Raw genomic sequence first — 22,677 nt, 5'->3', positions numbered from 1 at the left:
TCTCCACACAACATACAAGGCACAGACCCCATCTTCACCCCGCCCCCCCAAAACCCACTTACTCTCTTTCCTTCTGCTTCCACATAGGTGATGAGTCTTACGTGCCAGGCACTGTGCTAGGTACCTGGACATCATTTGGCTCCAAAAACTCACATATGCATCTGTTTCCCCACACACAGACATTACATGAAAGCATCTGCACACCCCTTATACATATCAGCACATATAACCCTCATATATGCAGAGGGTACATATACATACCCGTAAAGACACTCTCCATTCAGCCCCTCACATCATTGGCCGGTGTTTAGAATGGTCTTTGATATTGCTTCCTCCACTTTGTGTTTCTATTTCTCTGTCATCTTAATGGCAGACTTAACCTAAACGTGGTAGGGTATGAGGCTTGTGAAATAGCCCAATTTTGATCACGCCAGCAGGTTCCAACATGTTGTACTTATCTTCAAAACAGATCTCACCTACCATCCCCTTTCCAAGGAGAAGCTCCATATTTCTCCCGGCCGTGGGAAAATACTGGTTGCAGTCCTGGGTGGGAGAGGTGACCTGGGGCAGGGATGGGTGGGCAGCAGTGGCCTTAGGTCAGCTTGCTCGCTTGCTCAGACTGTGGACTGTAGACCACTACTCGAGAGGAGATCAAGGGAGAGGGAGGAACTGAACTGCACTGCCCTACTCAGCAGGCCCTAAGATCAGCCCCTCTGACAGGAAAACCCAGAGCAGGTGGCCACGCCGCTGAATCTGGCATTTCTCTGGCATGGTGGTCCAACCTCCCACCAACTCCCAGGGCCCAGTTCTTTTCAGAAACATGCTCTCAGGTGTGTGGGGGAAGGGGGATCTCCACTCTGAAGGGCCCAGACTTGGAGAGACAAGGACAGGTTCAGATTTCTTTAAAGACAAGAACAGGCAGGAGGCCCAGGTTATGCTATGGGGCCACCACCTCCTAGAGAGGCCAAGGGGAGGCACCATCCTCACATTCAGGGCAGACCTTTGGGCTCCAGCCACCGGCTTCAGGCACCAAGTGGGCAGCTGTGTGGTTGAGGCTGTAGGCCAAATGGTGTGACAGCCTGAGCTGCCTCTGTGAGAGATTTGCAATAGATTTCAGTAACTCCTATGAACGGGCTACTGCCACGGAGGCCTGGGAGGATGACAGTTTCAGGAGAGCGTTTCTTCAAGTTCACCATCGTCCAACAGCAGGCGTTAGTTTCACAGCTAACTAGGGGAATGTGCCATCTTTGACACCGGGAGGCTAGAAGGAGGAAGCCTGAAAAGAAGGCAGGGAGGGGCAAGGGGAAGCAATTATTTTCAATCTATCCCCCCAAAACTTAAAAATTGGTACATGAGGGTGGGAGCAGACAGAACGAATAGGTGGAGCACGTGGATTTTCAGGACAGTGAAACTATTCTGTATGACACTCTGATGGTGGATACATGTTATCATACATTTGTCTATTATACACAGAATGTACAACACCAAGAGTGAACCCTAATGTAAACTATGGACTTTGGGTGACTACGATGGGTCAATGTAGGTTCATCAATTGTTAACAAATGTACTGCTCTGTGGGGGTGTTGATAGTGGGGAGGCTATGCATATGGAGGGGAGGAGTATATAGGAAATCTCTGCCTTCCTCTCAATTTTGCTGTGAACCTAAAACTCCCCTAAAAAACAGTGTTAATAAAAATTAGGATCCAGGAGGTCGAGGTTCGATTCCCGGTCAGGGCACATGCCCGGGTTGTGGGCCCGATCCTCAGTCGGGGGCGTGCAGGAGGCAGCCGATCAATGATGACTCTCTCATCATTGATGTTTCTGTCTCTCTCTCTCCCTCTCCTTTCCTCTCTGTGAAATCAATAAAGATCTATTTTAAAAATAAAAATAAAAAATATATTAAAAATATTAAAAATTTAAAAATAAAATAAGTAAAGAAAAAATAAAAATCAGTACACTCTAGCTTGGCCGGCATGGATCAATGATTGAGCGTCAACCTATGAACCAGGAGGTCATGGTTCGATTCCCGGTCAGGGCACATGACCAGGTTGTGGGCTCCATCCCCAGTAGGGGGCATGCAGAAGGCAGATGATCAATGACTCTCTCTCATCATTGATGTTTCTATCTCTCTCTTCCTCTCTCTGAAATCAATAAAAACATTTTTTTTAAATCAGTACACTACTAGATATAAAAGAAGATAAAGAGATTGAACTGGTTGGATACAATCAAAGTACAAGGTGTTAAAGAGAGATTGGAACTTTATTGAGACTTTCTACCTGATGAAATCAGAATGGAAAGAACACTGGAAAGGTTCCATTTTGGAGAGAAACAGCAACTGTTCAGGCACAAATACTTACAGATACTCCTCTTGAGGGATCTCTAGATCCTAAATTTCCCCCAGCTCTCAACCCACCCACCCCAAAAAAGTCAGAATTCTGCTTAAAATCCACCTCCACAGAGTGGGGCACAAAACAGTTCTTAAAGTCCAAGCTGACTGATGGACAAGCCTGCAGGCAATTAGAGAAAAGGTAAGTCAAGCAGTGAATAGAGGAGCAGGAGTAAGAAAAGGAAAATTGGTGGAGAAAAGAAAAAGGGGGGATCACACTAACAATGGTACCCCCCTAAAAATATAAATACTGTATGAATGTATTAACCTCATTTCCTTCTTCCCCAAAGCAATGATGACAGCAGCTATGACAATGCCCATATAGTTCTGCACATTTTCCTTCCCCTACTGCATTGAGAAACACAGATATGCCAAAAGGAGCTCAAGGGCATGAAGGGGCTTTAAGGAGCAAGGTGGGGGGCAGACTCGAGAGAGAGCACATGACAGGGATGAGGCAAGGGTTGGTTCTTGGTGAGAAGAAAAGCAGCTCGTCAGGCCGTTACCAGGCTCCTTGGATACCTCTAGAAGACCCTTTTTCTTCTCTGGTTGGTTCTGTCCTTAGAAACAATGTCCTGGAGGCCGTGGGGCCTCTGGCTCTCTTGTGGGAGGTTCCAGGTCCTCCACATGCCAAAAGCAGCAGCCTCTGTTGCAGCCGCACAGGAGTGCTACTAATTCTGAGAAACAGGAATTCCGAAGTCGCAGTTCTCTGCATGGACCTAATCTGATTGCCAATCTACTTCCACTGCCTAATCCTTAGAGCCTCTCCCTCTGCCTTCATCTTCGCTTTCCCTCTGCACCAGGGTGACTTCCTGGTGCTGGCAGGTCCTGACCCATGCCTCCTGGTAAAGCTCCCAAGAGAGGCTGGCTCACTAGGCAGAAGCCCCTCAGGGCAGCCCTGGGCCAGGTCTCCAGGATTTGTACAGACTGTTCACTCACCCACTTTTTGTCAAATGGCTTCTTCCCTCCAGGGTCCTTCCCCCATCCTCTGTCCCTCGCTGTCCTCCTGGGTGGCACACCAGCCAGGCAGGACTCTTGCAGCAGGCTCTTTCGCTACACCCTCTGGCATCTATTACCTCCCTAATCTCTCTTGGACAACATAATACACACATAGCCACACTTATCGGTATTTGAAGGCCCAGGCTTTCCTGCGGTGCGTCCAGTGGGTATCAGCATCAAGTTCAAGTGGGAAACTAAAGGTTAAGCCTTAGTTGCCACTGACACTGATGGCTGGTGCTGGTTCTGACTCCTGTGAGTTTGGAGTGTTGGCACATCAGGGAATGGAGAAGAAGGGAAAGAAAAAGGCATGGTGATGAAAACCAGGAAGGAACGGCTCTTCTGCTGAGTGTCTCCACAGAGTTGTGGAAACAGCCTCCTCTTAAATTTGGAAGAGGTGGGCTTCCCAGAGAAGTCCCCAGTGAAAAAGAACAAGATCTCCTTTGTCCCCTCTGAAACCCAATGACTTTGGGGTCCGAGTTTTCCAAGACATGCAATAAACAAAGACACACTGCAAACCAATTAACCCTCTGAGCCCTTCCAGTACTTTCACTGAAGTCACTTCCAGTGAATTATCTGACCCTCCTCTTGGGGCCAATAAAGGGACTCTGCTTCCCAGCTGGCTTAGAACACCACGTCAGAGAAAGGGCATGGGGGAGGCAATGCTTCTCTTAGCCTGGGGACGCCTGTTCTTAGTGTTCCAGTATCCTAAACCATCCCTCCCATCCCTTGAGGAAACAGGGAAGACAGCCTGGGGGTAGGCTCGAAACCCAGGTTGATTCAGGCCCACGAGATTGTCCCCTGTTGAAGTCAATCCAAGTTTAGGAGACAGCTGAGGCAGACAGAAGACTGTGTGGAAGGCAGCCACAATGGACCTGGGCAGCCCTACAGAACTCAAGTCTTCTCTTTTCCCAGCTTATAGGGGGAAAGGGGATTTCAGCTGCTTTTAGCTTATTTAATGCTCATAAATTCAGTATAGACTAGAATTTAGCTGCTCTCTGTCCCTTCAAGATAGGACCCGGAAAAGCAGGTATGGCCTGACTTGTCTCAATCAGGCCTCCTAATTGAAGCAATGAGACAAGCACACTATAATTCACAGTTTCCACTCTCCTTCCTCGATCCACACCTTCCCCCACCACTGGCCTCAATTTACTCCCAAATCTCCAATGTGTAATGATTCTTGCCAGTGTGGCTCAAAGGGCTAATAAACCAGGACTTCTCAGACAGTTAGGACACAAGCTCATTCACCAACAGGAACCCGAGAACAGCCACACAGCAACCTAGTGTTTCTTATAGCGATTCTTTGGGGTTTCACCACACCCTGTTTTGTCACAGTTGAGAGCACCCGGATTCTTCCCCAGCCCCAGGCTTCCCAGGAGGCCGGGGAGCTCATGGGTGATGGCCCGCTCAATCTTCTCCAGAAAGCAGCCTCCCATGTAGGAGCACTGCTGGGACAGGAGCTTGAAACTGGAAATGGGGTTGATCCCAAAGAAGTCCTTATAAGCCTCGCGGTTGGGAAGGTCAAATTTGCTGACATTGGTCTTTGCCAGGATGGTCTTGAAAATATAGAATTTATCAGGATCTTCCACAATGTCCTTAAAGACCAGCTCTCCGTCACTGAAGAAGGTCATTTTGTCTTTGTATGTCTGCAGATAGCGGTCGACCAAGAGGGCATGGATGCGAACCCGGATGGCGTGCTGGCGGATGAAGGCAATCTTGTTCTCCAGCCTGTTCTCGATCACCTGGTTCAGGTCTTCCAGGAGGGAGATCTCTTCCTTGAGAAACAGGTCCCGGTGGGTCTCAGGCTTGTAGTCTTGTGGCCAGAAGGAGCTGACATAGACCCTTGGGGGCTCAGTGACATTGATGAGCGGGGCCAAGCTCCAGAAGAGAGCCCCGTAGACCCGCATGAGCATCTGCGTGGCCAGGTTGTCGGCCTTGTTCAGGATGATCCTTATCTGGGATTCACGCCCCTTCAGCTGGCGAAACAGCATCTCCAGCTCCAGGCCAACGTCCAGCTTGGTTGGGTCAAAGACGACAAAGATGAGGTCGGCTCTGTCAATGAACCATTGGCACACATCGTTGAAGGGGTAACCTTTGGGAGAGGGAGTGAGAAGTCAGGCTGTGCAAGCATTAGCCCGAGCCCCTCGAGCCTCTTGCTAGAAACAAACCATTCCACAGGTTGAAGGAAATAACAGCGTTAAGGATTTTCTAGCCTTTTGAAGACTTTTAAACAATTCATTGCATATCTCCTGCCCATTGTCAACTTTCAACCTGATCTCACTTTACTCTAAGTGGAATCCAAGGCTCCAGGGAAGCAAAATGCTGTTTTGAAATGGAAATTTTCCTACTGTCTAAAAAGATCTCCGGCAGTGGTGTAGATATTGAAGGAAATAAGTCAGGGAATGCCCAGCCGGTGTGGCTCAGTGGCTGAGCATCAACCTATGAACCAAGAGGCCACCAGTTCGATGCCCAGTCAGGGCACAGGCCTGGGTTGTTGGCTCGATCCTCAGTAGGGGGTGTGCAGGAGGCAGCAGATCAATGTTTCTATCTTTCCTCCCTTCCTCTCTTTCTAAAATCAATAAAAAATTTTTTTTTTTAAATGAAACTCTCGTTAAAGATGAGTCCAGGTCTTTGTGATTCCCACATGAATGGCCAGTCAGAGGAGGAACAATTAACATGCTAAGCATGTGAGGCCTGGCCCATTCAGGATAACCAACCTCCTCAGTGTCAACAAAGGCTTTGTTAGGCTAAGAGCTCAACGTCTGAGGGCCATCTTCTCTGGGGTTGATCTGACTGGCCAAAAAAGGAGGGACTGAAGAACCCAGTCCCATCTGAGTCCTTTCTACTCTAGGAAAGCACTACAAATTTAGCCACAAAGGCACAAGCCTGAGAGCCAGAAAGGTTCTAGATGTCTTAGCTCAACCTCTCATTTTACAGGTGAGGGAATAGGCCCTGAGAGAAACACTTGGCTGCTTAAGGTCCTGAGGCCAGTGAGGGCAGTTTCTCTCTTTTCTTAACTGCTGGAGATAGTTGAGGACTCATGTTGAAGCGGTTAAAGAGATCTTAAACCTGCTTCCAGTTTGGAGCCCTGTGTATTGTTGCCAGTTCTTTCCACTGGCTGATCCCATCCATGGCTTGACTACATCTATCCTTTTCCGAGTTATTAGAAAAGGTTTCTCAGCTGCCTATCCCCCTATCCTCCTTTTTTAAAGGATGGACCCTAATCTTCCAAATACCTTCATTTCTTAAAGGGAAGCCCAGAAGCCTGACCAGCACCTGCTTCCCTGCCACCCATTTACTTAATCCTGCTGCTCAGTTCTAGGCTCTCTGGGCCCTGGATTCAAAACCCTGACTCTTTAGGAACAGTCTAAAGCTTGTAACCAAATTCCTTATAAATAATTACATTTCCCTTCAGCCCTCAAATGCAGAGCCTCCACTGGGTTCATTTGTAGGGCTGGCCAGGTGGAATGAGCGCAGGTTCTAAAGGCTCCCTGACCCTCAGTTCTCTCATAGAAAAACACCTGTCTTGACAGGGGTTTCAGCTGGTTTCAATATAAGAATGTCAGGCCATGGCAGGCACTTAATAGATGCTAGGTTTCTGATAAGCTGCGCTGATAGCCAGATCTTAAAGTGCCGCCATGTCACTGGGAACTCTGGAAGCTCAGGCCACTGTATTTCTGCCTTCCCAGGGCAGCTGCCCTATGCCCCGTGAGAGGTGTAGCTCACAGAAGCATTTGGGATACTGACCCTGAGTCATTGTCTGGGTAGAATTATTTTTGTACCGTATGTTTCTCACCTATATGCAGAGCTGGGCCTCATAAAGGTAATGTGCTCTGGACAAAGCAATAAATACTTAAAAGTTTCGAAAATCTTATGTTGGAATAAAAAAAGTTTCAGGGTTGGGAGTTTAAAAAAAAAAATGAAACTCTCAAATGTTTGAAAAAAAAGAAACCGGGGAATTAGAAGGATGTGAAAGAGGATTTATCGGTACTAGATTCATGGGAGTGATCACTTCATGTTATATAAATGTCTAATCACTATGTTGTACACCTGAAACTAGTATCATATTGTATGTCAACTGTAGTAGAAAATATTTTAATTTTAATAAAAATTAAAAAGACGAGAGTGGATCCATCATTTAGGGGAAAGAAATGGGAACTTGGCATAAGACCCCGGCTAGAATTGGGGCTTTGTCACTGGCCAGCTGAATAGTAAATGCTTCTAAGTTCTAGCGTTTTGGCTACAAAATGACAAGAACTATGAAGCCTAAGTTGATATAAAGATTCCTTTGTTGCTACAAATATAGGAAAGCACCTAACTAAAACTGCCAGTCACATGGTAGGTGCTCAATATATTTTCATTTCTTCAAAATCTTATTTCCAGTATGAGGAGACTAGGAATACATGTCTTGGGAATTTTTTACAACAATCAACCAATAAAGCATAAAATTATCTGATATATGCTAGGAGTACAATAAAGGTTAATTTACTATTATAATTATTAGTGATAATATTATTACTAGTCATAAAACAGGGTCCAGTTATAAGCAAAATGGGAGTGATAGTCATAAACTGAGGTCTATCATCTGGTTGTATATCCTACAAATGTCCTGTTATGACTCATCTCTGCTGATAACCCTGAGTCACGGGCGATACTCAGTGGCCTCTGTTACCGCCTAGTGCCTGCTAGGCCCAAAGTGGCACTCCCCTGTCACCTAAAGGCAAGTAGGGCTTTTAATACAAGCTTATGTTCAAGCAGGCCTGGTAAAGCAGGAAGAATTAAAGGTCAGGTTCAACCCAGCCCCAGGTTAGCCAGAGGTTAAGTATACCTAGACTGAGATCCAATTAGTCCAGGCCCTTGATCAGCCAGGACAACCTGGTATCCTAAAGACAGCTCAGCCCCAGTGTGGACCTTGAGGAGCTACTTACAGAAAAGGTCAGCTTCCTCTTGGGAAAATAATGATCACCTCCAAACCAGATCAGTCGTTGGGGAGGTAAAAGGACAAGGTGCTCCACACCTAAGTGGCACCATAGTGACAACAAGAAGGGGCTGGAAGCAGAGAACACATCCCCTGGTGTTGGCCAATGCTGGCCACATTTCTCTCCCCTGCCTGCCTATCACCCACTGTCGAAAACAGTTTTCTAAGACAGATCTCACCCTATGTCAGAAATGAGTGCTAAATTACCTCTTTCTTGCTGCTTGCGGTTCTCGATGATGCCTGGGGTATCCACAAAAGTGACCCGCTCTAGAAGTTTGTGGGGAACCTCGATGCCAATCAGCTTTTCCAGGAAATTCTGTCCAAACTTCTCGAGGGGTGAGAAGGACCGGGTGCTGTCAGCAGCCATGACAATACCCTCGATGGTTTTTAGCTTGGGCCCATGCATGAGGACCGTGAACTCAGAGGTGGTAGGCTCAGCACCTGCGCACGTAGGCACAAGGTTAGTAGGAACACAGTCGTCTCTGGGGAAGAGACCTACTGCAACGAAGGCGGGTAAGCAAGGTATTTCAGGAGGGTTTGCTGCAAGAATCGGATACTATGTTCGCTAAGCTAGTGACCTCTTTTTTTTTTAACTGTGATGATATATATAACATGAAATTTACCATTTTAACCATTTCACATGTACAGTTCAATAGCATTAAGTATATTCACATTCACCCATGACCACCGTCCATCTCCAGAACTTTTTCATCACCCCAAACTGAACTGTATCCCTTAAACGCTAAGTCCCCATTCTTACCTTCCCAGCCCTGGCAATAAACATTCTGTTTTCTGTCTCTATGAATTTGATGACTCTAGGCACCTCAAATAAGTGGAACCATGTGACAAATTGGTTTATTTTTCTCTGGCTGGTGTTGCCCAGTTGGTTAGAGTGTGTCATCCCGTGCACTTTAAGGTCATGGGTTCAATTCCCAGTCAGGGAGGCAACTGATTGATGTTTTCCCTCACATAGATGTTTCTCTCTCTCCCTCCTTCTGTCTCTAAAATCAATAAAAACACTTTAAAAATGGTTTATTGCCCGGCCGGGCATGGCTCAGCGGTTGAGCATCGACCTAGGATCCAGGCGATCCGGGTTCGATTTCTGGTCAGGGCACATGACAGGGTTGCGGCTCAATCAATGACTCTCATCACTGATGTTTCTCTCTCTCTCTCTCCCTCTCCTGTCCTCTCTCTGAAATCAATAAAGATATATATTTTTTAAATGGTTTATTTCACTTAGCATAATGTCCCCAACATTCACCCACGTGGTAGTATATATCAGAAATGTATTACTTGTTAAGGCTGGATAATATTTCACTATATGGATGGACCGTGTTTTGTTTATCCATTCATACATCGATGGATATTTGGGTTGTGTGTTGTCAATTACGCTGCTACCAACATAAGTGTAGCTGCTGGTTTCTTGCACGTGATTTTCATTAACATACTGAAGATATATGAATATATATTATTGATTTATTGATTTTTTTTCATAGTGATTCTACATATGACATTGAAATACCAAGAATCACACAAGAAAGTCTCACTCTCACCTGTATAAAGCTGGTAGCGAGTGTCTTCCAACCCGAGGAGGTAGTTTATCATGGTGGATTTGCCAACGCTCCAAGGTCCCAGGAACAGTACCATTGGCTTGGATGTGATTTCTCCATCTGTAGGCAGCAGAAGTTAGAGGTAGCAGTGAACTAACAAGTTTCTCACTACAGAAGCAACACAGTTCTTCACGCTGTATCCCACACAGTCCACCTAATTGGGTTGTGGAATTCTACATTGGACCAGACAGCATGTAGCAATCGGTGGCACATCTCTTGCTCCATAAGTGCAATCACCCAGTTAAAAGACATCAGAAGATACCGTTTGGGCCTTGCCCAGATGGTTGGCACACTAGCACCAGAAAGAGGCAGTAAGTGAAGGTCAACAGACACTGATGCAGAGCTTACTCAGAATGAGCCCTTCCTGTTTAGATCTGGGAGAGAAGGGTTCATAAAAGGAGAGCAGAGAGCTGCCACATGGGGAGTGGTGAAAACTCTGCTGTCTGGATTGGTAGCAGGAGAAAGGGCATGAGAGAGGCTTATACAATCTTAGGCGGCCTGGACTCTGACGTTGCCTATCCCCAGCTTCCCTCCCCTAGCTGCACCTCTTGAAATCCCATCTCAGACTCAGCCCAACCCTAGGCTCTAGGGCCAATCTCAAATATTAGCCTCCAAAGTCCATGACATATTTGCCAGGTCCCAAGACCAAGCACTGACTAGGCAATTCTTGGGTTCTTGGGCCCTGTGTCCGACGTTGGAGAGAACACTCTGCACGGGCCACTCCAGTTGGGGTCCCTAGAAGAAAAAGCAGAATTCTCCAGTGCTTTCAAAACCAGGGAGCGGGAAGGGGAGGGGGAGAGACTTTTGACATGGGATTAGGCACCCTGGTGCTGGCTTTCAGGTCCTAGCTCCTTCAACCCTTCTCTGAACCACATAGGGTCAACCCTGCATAATTTAGTGCCTAAAATTCTCTGAACTTCTTTGTCTCCCTGAGCTTGGCAAGTAGATAGGCCTCAAAACAGCAGGCACTCCATTTATTTTTTTCTGTTTTAATTTATTTAATTTACTGGTTCAAAAACCAAAGTATTACGGCCAGCTGGAGTGGCTCAATTGGTTGAGCACCGTCCTGTGCACTGAAAAGTTGAAGGTTCGATCCCTTGTGAGGGCACATGTGGAAGGCAATATTTCTCTCTCACATTGATGTTTCTCTCTCTCCCCCCCTCCCCTTTCTCTCACTAAGCATGTCCTCGGGTGAAGATTTTGAAAAAAATAAATCAAAGTATAAAACGGTACACAAGTGAGAAGTCTCACATCCCTGTCCCCAGTCTGCCCAGACCATAACGCCCCCTACATATTCTTTCAGATGTTTCCATGCATATATAAGCAACACTAGCAGACAGCATAGTCCCCATCTTTTTTTTATAGAAAGAGGAGGCGTATTATATTCTTTTTCTGCACCTTTCTGCTGCTAATGCTTTTTTAAATCCTCACTCGAGGATATACTGCCATTGATTTTTAGAGAGAGAGAGAGAAACATCATTCCGTCGCCTCCCCATAGGCACCCGACGGGATGGAACCCGCAACCTAGGTATGTGCCCTGACCAGAGGGGAATCTGCAACCTTTTGGTGCTCAGAACGATGCTCCAACTAACTGAGCCACACGGCCAGGGCTGCACCTCACTTCTTGATGCACCGGTTTTCTGTAAGGTGAAACCAAGTCCTAGAAGACCAAGATGGTATCTTGTAAGTGGCAGGCACATAGATATTGCCTGAAAGCAACACCGTGGCCCTACCCCATGAGTTGCTGGCATCTCTGTGTGTATCAACCCCTGGCTCAGGGACAGGGTGGGGGGGTGGCAGGAATCCCCAGTGATAACACTAAGATCCTACAAAAAGTCTATTTTACCCTGACCCAGGCCAAGGACGCCAAGGGGAACCGAACACTCAGTGGGCAGCTGAGGCCAACCCCTACCAGGGCCTTCCCCGGAAGCTGTTTCAGCCCTCTGCAGCAGGGGGCGTTACTGGCACATACAGAAGGCTGCAAGCGAGACACCGAGGAGCAGAGGTTATGCACTGCCCAAGGGCACAGAGGAGTCCCAGCACTGGTGGGAGAGGAGGGCAGAGGAGCCAAGCCTGGAAAGTGAGCTCAGGAGTCAGGATGCCCTCCCTGCAGAGCACGCTATTCCTGGGGCAGCCCACAGCCACCCGGCCAAACTGCCAGCTCTGAGGGCTGCCGGAGAAGGCAAGATTGGAGGGCAGGAGAGCAACTGGGAGACTGAGACCTCACACCAACACCCGCACTTTCTCTGTGAAGCCAAAGACGGTCGTTGGCTCTTAGGCTTGCAAGAAGCACTAGAGATAATAGTGAGACAGGGCATTCTCTCGGAGAAGGAGAGAGCTACGGCCCCAAATTCCAGCTATGTGATCCTGGGGAGCCCGGCATTTTCTGGGCATCTGGTCCCTCCTCTGGAAAGCAGGAACAAGGTAGGCCCTCTAATAGCCTACCCACTTTACAACCATCAAGAGCATCCCATGAGATAATACAGAAGTAGCCAATTAACACAGGAAGATGTGTAATAGCACTCACCATTCAAACAACAAGTAGGTGCCATTATTAAAGCTTTCAAAGATGATTAGCACTTTAAAAAGACATCTCTGTGGGGGAATAAGAGCTCTCACATCCTGTCATTGTGGGTATAAATTGGTACAACCTAAGGCAATTTGGCAACAACTATAAAAATGTTTAATTTCCAGTGTCCCACTTCTAAAAATTTATCGTGCAAATATAGTTGCATGAAATATGTAACAATCATAGCAGTGCTTGTAATATTTTAAAAAGTGGAAGATGGCAAACACCCAATTTTCCATCAGCAGGGTGGCGGTTTCCTAGTGCAGCGCATCCACGCAAGGATCAGAAAGGCAAAAGGAGCTGCACACGCAGAATTCTGTGATGTGACCCCATCTCACAAAACAAACAGGGAAAGACGCGCTTGTGGATGCTCATGTGCACAGAGGAGCGACGTGCACGAGGAACTGTGACAATGACAGTCTCAGGAGTGGAATTCGAGGAGTTGAGAATCAAGAAAGGGGGGTTATTTTTCCATGTGTACTATTTTACACTATTTAAATTTGGGTGTGTGGGGTTGGTGGCAACAAGTATACCATATTTTATTATTTTTAAAATCAATTTTTAAGGAATCCAGACCTGAGGGAAATCAACCAGGAGGGGGGAAGGATTCCAGGCCAGTCAGGGGACCTCAGAAATGATCAATGAGTGAATAGGGAGCTTGGTGGGCCCTTGAGCACGTGACAGTAGAAGCTGGCATCACTACCCTTGGAAACCAAAACTGCACTCCTGAAGCATGAGTGCTTACAAATGAAACGCTCTCCGGAAAACCCTGTGCAAATTATGGGATACCCTAGCAGTGAAAGGATGAGTCACATGACTGAGGTCTCCAAGAACTTAGGAGAGCTCAGCTCCAGTGTCTTCGAGCCCACCACACACAGACCTCGGGAACCTCGTGGGCATCGGGAGCATGGACAGGTTGGAGGAACAGGCCCAACGCTGGGACGCGAGCTGTACCTGTGATCTCATGCTGCCGAAGTTCGTTGTATTTGTAAGACTGCTCCAGGGGCTTGATGGACGAATGGTAGATCTTTCGAAGCCGCTGCAGTACCGCTGGGGACAGAGAAGGTTGAAGGAGGGGGAACATCAAAAAGGGCACACTCCAGACTGCTGACTGCTGTGGACCAGGTCACTTCCCAGGCAGCTCCAGCCCTGCCTAGTGGGGAGCAGGGACCATCTACAGCCCAGCAACTGTTCATATATTAGCATTCAAGGAGAGAGTTGGTCCACATCCCAACCCTGAGAAATCTTTAAACCTGAGGCATTCCCTCCCCATCCCCTAAAGCCTCTGAGCTATTTCTTTTTAATCTAACCCTCTCCTCCGTCCCTCAACAGTAGTGTACCCTGAAGCACCACTTTCTGGGGCAGAGAAGAACCCCACCTCCTTCTCTCTGCCCCCACCTCTGTTGTGTTTACCTTAGGCTCAGAGGGCAAGGAGGTATGGCACTAAGCAGACCCGCAGGATGCCACCCTAGCCCCTAGTCACAATCCCTGGTGCCCCAGGGCGGATGCAGACAGCCCAGGCTTCTTCTTAGGAGAAGCATGACTCCAGGGAGAAGTGACTCACAGGGGCCAGGCTGGGAGCTCCTCGGTTGTGCAGCAGGGTGTGAGGCACAGAGGGGAAGAGGGCCTGAGGGTCAGAGCCCACGCCTTGCACGGCCCCTCTCTAGGTGTGCACCTTAGCAAAGTTCTGCATTGCTCTGAGCTTGCACTAACTCAACTAAGAGGAGACAGTAAGCTTCGCTGAAGGCTTTGGATTATTATGAGGGTGAAATGAAATATCAGGCATGAAAGGGCTCTGTAAACTGTAAAAAATCAAAGCAAATGTGATTAACTCTATTAACACCCCTCCTGGTCACGGTTCGGAAGCTGGCCCCACCCCCAGACCCAGCACTGGGATTTGTCTTCTGCCCTTTTGCTGGTCCCTCTGCTTGTATTGCCTTCCCTCCTCCCTGCCAATCCAGAACCCGCGGGCCTTGGACGCTGCTTGCAGAACCTCCTCCATGAAGCCCCCTCCCTCCGGGCCTTTCCTCCCGGGAGTGTCCACTGGCCTCAGAGTCCTAGCCCCCAAGGCTCTCCCAACCCCAGCCCCAGGCCCAGCTCCTTCCTCCTCTGGTTACCAGAGTAATCATCGGCTGGCTTGTCTTCGTCCAGCATCAGAGTTTTCTCGATGTGGGAGCGGTCCCTCAGTGGGGCTTCTTCACTCACATCCTCTGCCTCTTCTGGGGAGGGAAGCAGAGAGCAGGGTTAGGAAAGCTAAGAGCCAGCTGGGCTCTAAGCCCCTAGATGTGGACAGGGTTAGGCCTCGAGGAAGTGCTGGCACAGGGCTCGCCAAGCTCAACTGAATGGAGTTCTGTCTCTAGGAGGGACTTTGAAAACCCCAACTCAACTTCTGTGAAGCTCCATGGTCCATTTTATGTATTCAACAAATACTGATTGAGCCCCTGTGACGTGCCGAGCACCGCGCGTCATGTGGGAAACACGGAGGCGCCTGAAACAGACACAGTCTGTCGGGCAAGGGGAGAAATAATCTAGAAATTAATGAAATAATTATAAATGGTAATGTGGCCAGGGACAGGAAGATTCCAGAAGCTATGAGGGCCTAAGAAGTGTGCCTAGGAAATCTTAGCGGGGTGGGGGTGGGGGGGTGGTCAGCAAACTTCCCAGAGGGGCCACCCATGAGCTGAGATCCATTGTGTGAGGAGTTCACTAGGTCACGATAGGGACAGGAGACAGAAGTGGCTTAGCAGGAAGCGTGGCTGGGCCTGGGAGGGGGGTGCCATGGGGCAGAAGAGCTCTGCAGGGGCTGGCCATGCGTGGTCTTGGAGGACCACAGGAGTCTGCATTTCGTCCTGGGGGTACTGGAGCCAGGGTGGGGCTCTCAGCAAACTGACCTGATCAAATGAGCATGTGATCGGGCCTACAAGGCTGCCATGAAGCATGAGCAAGAGAAGCCGCTGGGCGAAGAGGGTTAAACTGTTGCTCTGACCAAGCAAGAGATGCCCATGGCTGCCTGCAGGTCCCCAGGAGGCCGTTTCTACCCAACTGGCTGCACAGAGGATTTTAAGTAATTAGAAGTGGGATGGACTTGGGCCTGTGGGGCACAGGGAGGCTGATTCCACCAGGAATGGACGCAGAGAATCGATGTGTCTTATGGAGCATCTCAGGACCCAGGCAGCCCCGCCCAGTGCCAGGACAGGGAAGACTGGGGGGCTGGCTGACTGCCAGGCTCCTATAGCCGGTGTGAGTAGCTGATGAGAGGTATGGAAACTGAATTCTGCAGGGAAACCGTGGGGAAGTCACACTGGAGGGTGAAGATCAACCTCAGCTCCTCCATCCTAAAAGCCTAGCTCTCGGTCCAGGCCAGCATCCTCAGTGGATGCGGCCATCGATATCCTGGCCATGCCGAGGATTCAATACATTCCCAGTGTCACCCAATGGCTTTGGCCCTGCCCTCCCCCTTTCCTATCCCCCAGGTCCTGAGATGGCAGCTGCTGCTGCTCCAGGTGGACATCTGTGGGACATCAGTGTCACAGCCAGCCTAAGAATTCTTATTGCAATCCTTACCCTAGCCCAGTTCACCCCACCTGACATGGCCTAGACTTCAAGGGGAGGCCCCATGTGTTGTTAGCCCACTGATGTGGTCCCCAGGAGGGTGGGTTGCCAACCTACTCCCCCACCTGTACATCTCTCCACCAGCCCACACAGGTTCTCAGACTCTGCCACCATATCCCTTGTTCTCCAGGCTAAGGCCTGGTAGGTGTTAAACTCTATCAGGGATCCTAAAGGGCAGGCTCCCAAGGGCCTAACTCAGAAGTGACCAGGTTGCTCTGGGCCCTCCATGGCATGGCATCTCACTGAGTCTCTTCAAACTGGGAAGGAGTGGCTCATAAGCAGCAGAAGGCACCCCCTGGGCCAGGAAACCTGGACCCAGCCTCCACCCCGCAAACCCGGGCTGGCTGGGGCTCTCCCGCCCCACCCTGTCCCTGCCTGTCCCACTACATACAAGGCTTCCAGGAAGAATGCAGCTGCCCAAGTGCCGGAGCAATTCTGGGGTCCCCTACCCTGAGGCCCCTCCACGGGCTCCTCTGCCTTGGCCTCCGGGGCCTCGGCCCCCTCGGGCCCTGGATTCCGTTCCTCCGAGCTCAGCTGGGCCCCCTCGTCCCCATGGCGTGGGGTTCCTGCTGCTTCCTGGGGTCCCCCCGCTTCCTCGGAGGTATCCCCCGCTTCCTCTGAACTAGCCCCAGAGCCGCTGTCCTCTTCCGATTCTTCTTGGGATGGAAGTCCTCCTTCCTTGCCTCTGCTGAGGCCACCACCCTCTTCCTGGGAGGGCGCAGCTTCCAGGTCCTCCTCCAACATCCCTGGTGCCTGGCCCTCCAGGGGGCGGTCCTCCTGGGCGCCCCCTGCCTCTACAGTTGGGCTGGGGTCCCCCTGGTCCTCAGGCCCCTCCCTGGCTTTTGTGTCCATGTCCATGGCTCCATCCTGCCCTTCTTGCCCTTGATCAGGCCCTGGGATGCCCCCCCCTGCTGTCTCTACCACCACAGGAGAGGCCCCTGTGCCTTCAGGCTCTGCAGCACCCGCAGCTGCTCCCTGCGCAGGGTTGTCCCCTAGGGCCTCCTTGGCTTCCTCAGTGACCACGCCACTCCCGGCCTGTCCTTCCGCCTCCTCTGCTGGGCCCTCTCTCGCACTGAGCTCTGGCCTCCCTTCTTCCCCAGTTCCCCCCTCCCCTTCTGGAGGGAGGGCGCTTGCTCCTGGTAGCTCCACAGGGTCCCCGGGGGGAGCTGAGGCTGAGGCATTGGAAAGGCTGGCTTCAGGGTCAGAGCCTGGGCTGGGGGCAGCGGTGGAGGCCCCTGTGGCAGTCTTCTCCGAGCTCTCAGCCTCCCTGCCATCTGGGGAGTGAAGGAGCAGGTTCTTCTCTCGAGGGGCCGCCTCTGCATAAAGCGCCCTTTCCTTCTCCTCTAGACTTGCATCTCCAGCAGAGAAATGATTCTCCAACAAATTGCCAACATCTTCTGTGCCACCCGAAGCAGAAACTTGCAGTTCTAAATGATTAGAACACGATTGGTCAGTTTCACAGGGTTGGCACTCGCTTTGCTTCTCAAAAGAGTCTAACTCAACCTAGCTCCTGCCTTCCGGGAGTGAGGCGTGGACCTGGTATCAGGGGCACCTCCCTCCCTGGTGTTCGCAGCTGCCCTGTGCAGCAAACGGGGGGGGGGGGGGGGGGTGTTACTCTGCCCCCCTCCCAGCCATAGAGGCCGTGGCTGGGGGAGTTACAGACCCACTGTCACTGCAGGATTCCGTGGATGACACTCCCCCCCCCCCAGCTCTTCCTCTGACCCTGACTGAGCCTCCCTCTGGGTCCCGATGACTATGTAGGGATGGAAACTGGGTGAGCCCTTATAGTCCTTCCTCAACCTTGCAGCAGGCACGAAGGCACGTGCAGCCTGGCTCACCAGGAGATCTTTCCAAGATAGGACAGATGCCTCTGTCAGTTCCTAGAGTCATTAACCAGCGTGCTTTTTATACTGCTATCAGCAAAGGAGTGCAAACAGGTGGGTGCAGGCCAGATCATCTTAGGTTACACGGCAGAGTACTTAGGGGATTACTTGTGGCTCTCAGCCTTATTAAGTCACACATCCAACTCTGTCCCCTTAAAGGCAGGCATTTGCTGGCCTTGCTACCTTAGATTAGAGGGGACGTGGCCTGAGGAGAAAAAGATATCCAAAACTAGAAGGGCCAGGGCTTCCCAGTGGCCTCAGCCAACCTCTTCTGAGGGTATCCCCTTCTAAAGGCTGAGAGCTTTACCAGGAAGCTAAAGGCCCAGGGAGAACCAAGAAGGAGAGAGCAAAGTAGGGGCTTGGCCTATGCTGAAACCTCTGTCAAGGGACAAGTTTCATTTAGTTGGAAAATGAGGTCAGGAGTGACGGTTGAGCCTATCCCTTCTGCCCCCTCCCAACCAGACTGGGGCCTGTTTAACGAGATCTGCGGTGGGGGAACACTGCCGGCTCATGGGGATGAGGAATCACAGGGCCCTGCCCTGGGGTAGCTAAGGCAGCCCCCGGGCTCCCTCGACTCTCAAGGATTCTTTCTGATGAAACAGCCTCCCTCCTCTCTGCTGAGTACAGATACCCCCCCTTTCTCAGGCCACAGCCTGGTCTTCCCATCTCTGCCTCAACAAAGAAAAGCCAGCTCTTGGGGTATCCCTTCTGCCTTGGGGTACCCACACACCTTGTGCCCTGAAAGCTTGGGTAGCCTCCAGGGACCAAGAACAAATATTTTCTCATTAGTCCCCCATAGATGCAACCTATCAAATTCAGAAGAATGCGAAGTTTGGGCACCTTTCTTATAAAGAAGCCCCATATATGTTGATATAACACTTCCCCGAGCACTTTCACACATGTGACCACCTCCAAACCGTCCTCATTACTGTCAGCCACATTTCAGAGCTGAAGGTCCAGAGAAAGACTTGGACTTGCCCAAGATACCAGATGTCTGGCTAGTGGGTGACTAGAGCCCAGAACTGCCCACTCCTTGTCCATGCCTTCCATGCCAAAGTGTGTGGAGGGAAGCCCAGGGATGCCCCTGCCCACAGGAGTCTCGCCCCTCCCTGCTTGCACCTTCTCTCCAGACTCACACTCCAGAGTCCAGGGCTGGGACTCTGCCTGACCCAGGAAAAATGCCATGAAGAGGTGGGATTTGAGTCCAATAAGAATTCGTAGTCCTTTTAGGAAGGGCTGAAAGTCACTCATTAAAATTTTCTTTTGTTACCACCTGAACACCTATATGTCCTGATTCCTTCCTATGCATATCTTCCCCACCACCACCACCCTCTGGAAAAAAATCTATGGCAGGAACTTGGTTTAACCCAAGGAGACTGAAAATTCTCTGAGCAGCAAGATATATATCAAATGAGATACATTTGTACAACTATTCAGCGTGCCAGGCAGTGCTTAAGCACTTTGTATACAAAACATTAATTTACTTGATCTTAGTCAACTTACTAAGCCTTACTTGCTTCCATAAAACGAGTCTTATTCTTACCCCCACTTTATAGATGAGAGGACTGGAATCAGAGACAATGAATGCCTTGCCCAACATTACACAGCAAGCAACTGGCTGAGGCCATTTAACTCCAGAGTTGCAGAAGAGATTGCCTGGCCCTGGAGGGGGTTCTACACCTGCCTGCTCAGAGGGTTGCATTCTAAGCATCAGCACCACCCAGGGAGCCTGGTAGAGATGCCAACTCTCAGGCCCCAACCCAGACCCACTGAACCAGAATGTGCATTTTAACAATCCGTTCTCACATTACAGTTTGAGAAGCTCTGGTCTACACCATCTGATAAAACTGCCTCTAAACAAGTGTTCTCAGCACTGTAATCTTCAGATTCTTGGTCCCATTCCTCTCCCCCTGCTCAAAGGTTCTGAGTTAATATGTCCCGAGCATCAGCACTTTATCAGAAAAATTCTTGGGTAGTCCTAACATGCAGCCAAAGCTGCAAACCACTGCTCAGCCAAATAATCCTGACCCTGAGGCTTCTGCTCCCAGCCTCTCCCCCACTCACGTGTGTGCTGGGGGCTCCCAAGTTGGGTGGGTCACCTGGGGCATGGCATGTGACCAACAACAGTCATCAAGGTTTCTCCTCTGGGGAATAAAGCCCTTTCCACAGGTCCCTGTTGCCCCCTACCTATGATGATGATGATGATGATGGTGGTGGTGGTGATGATGATGATGGTGGTGGTGGTGGTAATGATTATGATGGTGGTGGTGGTGATAATGATGGTGGTGGTGATAATGATGGTGGTGGTGGTGGTAATGATTATGATGGTGGTGGTGGTGATGATGGTGGTGGTGGTGATGGTGGTGGTGGTGGTGATGATGGTGGTGGTGGTGATGGTGATGATGGTGATGGTGGTGATGATGGTGATGGTGGTGATGGTGGTGGTGATGGTGGTGGTGGTGGTGATGATGGTGGTGGTGGTGGTGATGATGATGACGGTGGTGGTGGTGGTGGTGATGATGGTGGTGGTGGTGATGGTGGTGATGATGGTGATGGTGGTGATGGTGATGGTGGTAGTGGTGATGACGGTGATGGTGGTGATGATGGTGGTGGTGGTGGTGATGATGGTGGTGGTGGTGGTGATGATGGTGGGGACGGTGACAATGATAGTGATGTTGGTGATATTGGGCAGAACAGAATGGGTCTAACCACCTATGGCATTTTTAATATTCTCAAAACATCCTCTGATCCTGATGGGGGTGAGAGGGCTATACAGTCCCAACGGAAAGGAGGACCTCAGACCCTGGGGGTTGCCACGACCCTCACGCTCTTTGTATTTCCATTTCTAGGCAAGACTAGGCGTCAGACATGCGGTGTATACATATTTGCATCCTCTTCTTCCCTGGCGATTATGGTTTAGTGCCAAGCTGCCCTGACCTTCTACTAAGCAATTTGGAATGAAAAAGACCAAGGGTGATGGCTTCATGCCCAGTGACCTTCCTTCTGGGGCTAAAAATAACTTCTCTGACACGAAGTCTCTCAATGAAACAAGCTGTGCCACTGGGCCCAGAGCTTGACCCCCAGAATGCAGCTGTGCCATTGGGCCCAATCTCTCCTCTGGGAGGTAGTCAGAAGCTTCAAGAACCTCTGATTAAACTCAGTTCAATTCTTTAAAATCAAACACAGTGTCTTCCCGCCCTCCCTGACCTCCCTAGCATCTCACTGAAGCTCCCCATTGCCCCTGGAAGGAGAAGGTGGGGGAGGGCACAGAAGACTCAGGATACCCTGGGTGGGTTAACAGCCTGGTGAGATGAGTCTTGGTCTATCCCAGGACATGTAGTACCATACTGTATGTGCAGCTGCCAAGGCCGCCGCCCCAGCCCCATACAGGCCTAGGTGCTTACATCAGGGTACGTGAATAGCAAGCCCCCAGCTCAGCCCTGGAGACCATGGGAAGACCTGTGTGCCTGAGAAGCTGGTGCCCTGGACATAGCACAACATATACCAGTTCTTCTTTCTCTCCCAACACCCTCTCTGCCATCAGCCTTTCTTTGGGGGTCAGCCTCAGCTGCTCACCCCACCCATAGCTTCAGCAGTAGCCCCAGACTCAGTTCCTTTCTCCTCTACCAACCAAACACCTGATTATTTCCCCAGCTTCTAACTCCTTCCAAAGTACTTTTCACATGGACTCAGATAACTCTGGAGTTGCCAAAGGCCTTGGTGGGTCCAACCGTAGAGGAGGAAGGTCTGGCCAGGGAGCTTTAGAGACTTGCCCAAGGTCAGGGGTAGAGTTGACACAAAGCCCAAATTCACGGCTCTTAGTCTATAGTTCTTTCTGCTCCCAAGTAGTTTGCAAACCATGTCCTATAAAGGGAGAGGGGTCCATGGAAGTGACTACGGGGTGAGAGACAATGAAGGAGCTGGGGTTCAGTCAACCACTTTGTACTTCCTGCCCAACAGCTCTCCTTGGGTCTGTCTGTCTTGCCACCTAAGGGAGGAGTAGGTGGATGACAACCACTGCTCCTGTCTCCCCCACCTATTTCCTAAAATTCCTCTAGCCTCCTCTTGATGATTTTCTCCAACATCCAAACGAACCTCCCCCTTATAGCATCTTTTCACTTTAATCCACATGTGCCAGGCACTGAGCTAGATGATATCTTGCCTTCACATAGAACTTCATGCTTTCCAAAGTTATTTCATGTTCTTCTTCTTTCATCTTCCTAGCAGTCTTCTGAGCCAGAGAAAGTAAGGATTATTAACCTCTCTTGAAATGAGGATGCAGATACAGGAGAGTCAAGCTGTTAGTTCAACAAGCCATTCCAGGAATGGACTAGAACACAGGCCAAGAAATAAAACAAAGCTCCCTGGCCCATGTGGAGGTGGCATCTGAGACCCGAGAGCTTTCCAAGCACAGATGTCCAGTCTCTAGGTGTGGGTCAGTGTGAATCTGGTGTTTCACAAAGCAATTCTAACAAACACCAACATTTGAGAACCATGAATCTGAGTCACCCTCAGTACCAAGTGTCAGAGAATTTGTCTTGAGATCGGGAGAAGTGAGGTCTATTCAGAATAGAGTTTTGTTGACCTGTTTGAGTCCACCTCTAGGCGCTGAATTTATTCCACCTTGGTGGAACAGATATAAACTC

At 49.8% G+C, this 22,677-nt stretch overlaps 1 protein-coding gene across 2 annotated transcripts in view; it reads right to left on the bottom strand.

The window, feature by feature from the left end:
- Window positions 1-2,240: 2,240 nt before the first annotated feature.
- The window catches only part of SRL (sarcalumenin), a 40,721-nt gene continuing 20,284 nt past the window's right edge, over window positions 2,241-22,677 (bottom strand). The window contains exons 2-7 of one of the 2 annotated variants that reach the window (XM_016211345.2): window positions 16,598-17,575; window positions 14,654-14,755; window positions 13,491-13,586; window positions 9,911-10,027; window positions 8,565-8,798; window positions 2,241-5,471 (exon numbers count right to left, since the gene is read on the bottom strand). In XM_016211345.2, coding sequence (XP_016066831.2) covers window positions 4,660-5,471; window positions 8,565-8,798; window positions 9,911-10,027; window positions 13,491-13,586; window positions 14,654-14,755; window positions 16,598-17,575 — 2,339 coding nt within the window. In that variant the 3' untranslated portion in view covers window positions 2,241-4,659. The remainder of the gene's footprint in view (window positions 5,472-8,564; window positions 8,799-9,910; window positions 10,028-13,490; window positions 13,587-14,653; window positions 14,756-16,597; window positions 17,576-22,677) is intronic. The other variant, XM_016211346.2, reaches the window with a different exon arrangement.

This window comes from Miniopterus natalensis, chromosome 3 (genome assembly GCF_054644295.1).
Source record: "Miniopterus natalensis isolate mMinNat1 chromosome 3, mMinNat1.hap1, whole genome shotgun sequence".
In the NCBI taxonomy this organism is placed as follows: Eukaryota; Metazoa; Chordata; class Mammalia; order Chiroptera; family Miniopteridae; genus Miniopterus; species Miniopterus natalensis.
Note: the sequence above shows the minus strand (reverse complement) of the source record. Positions and strands in the feature narration are given on the sequence as shown.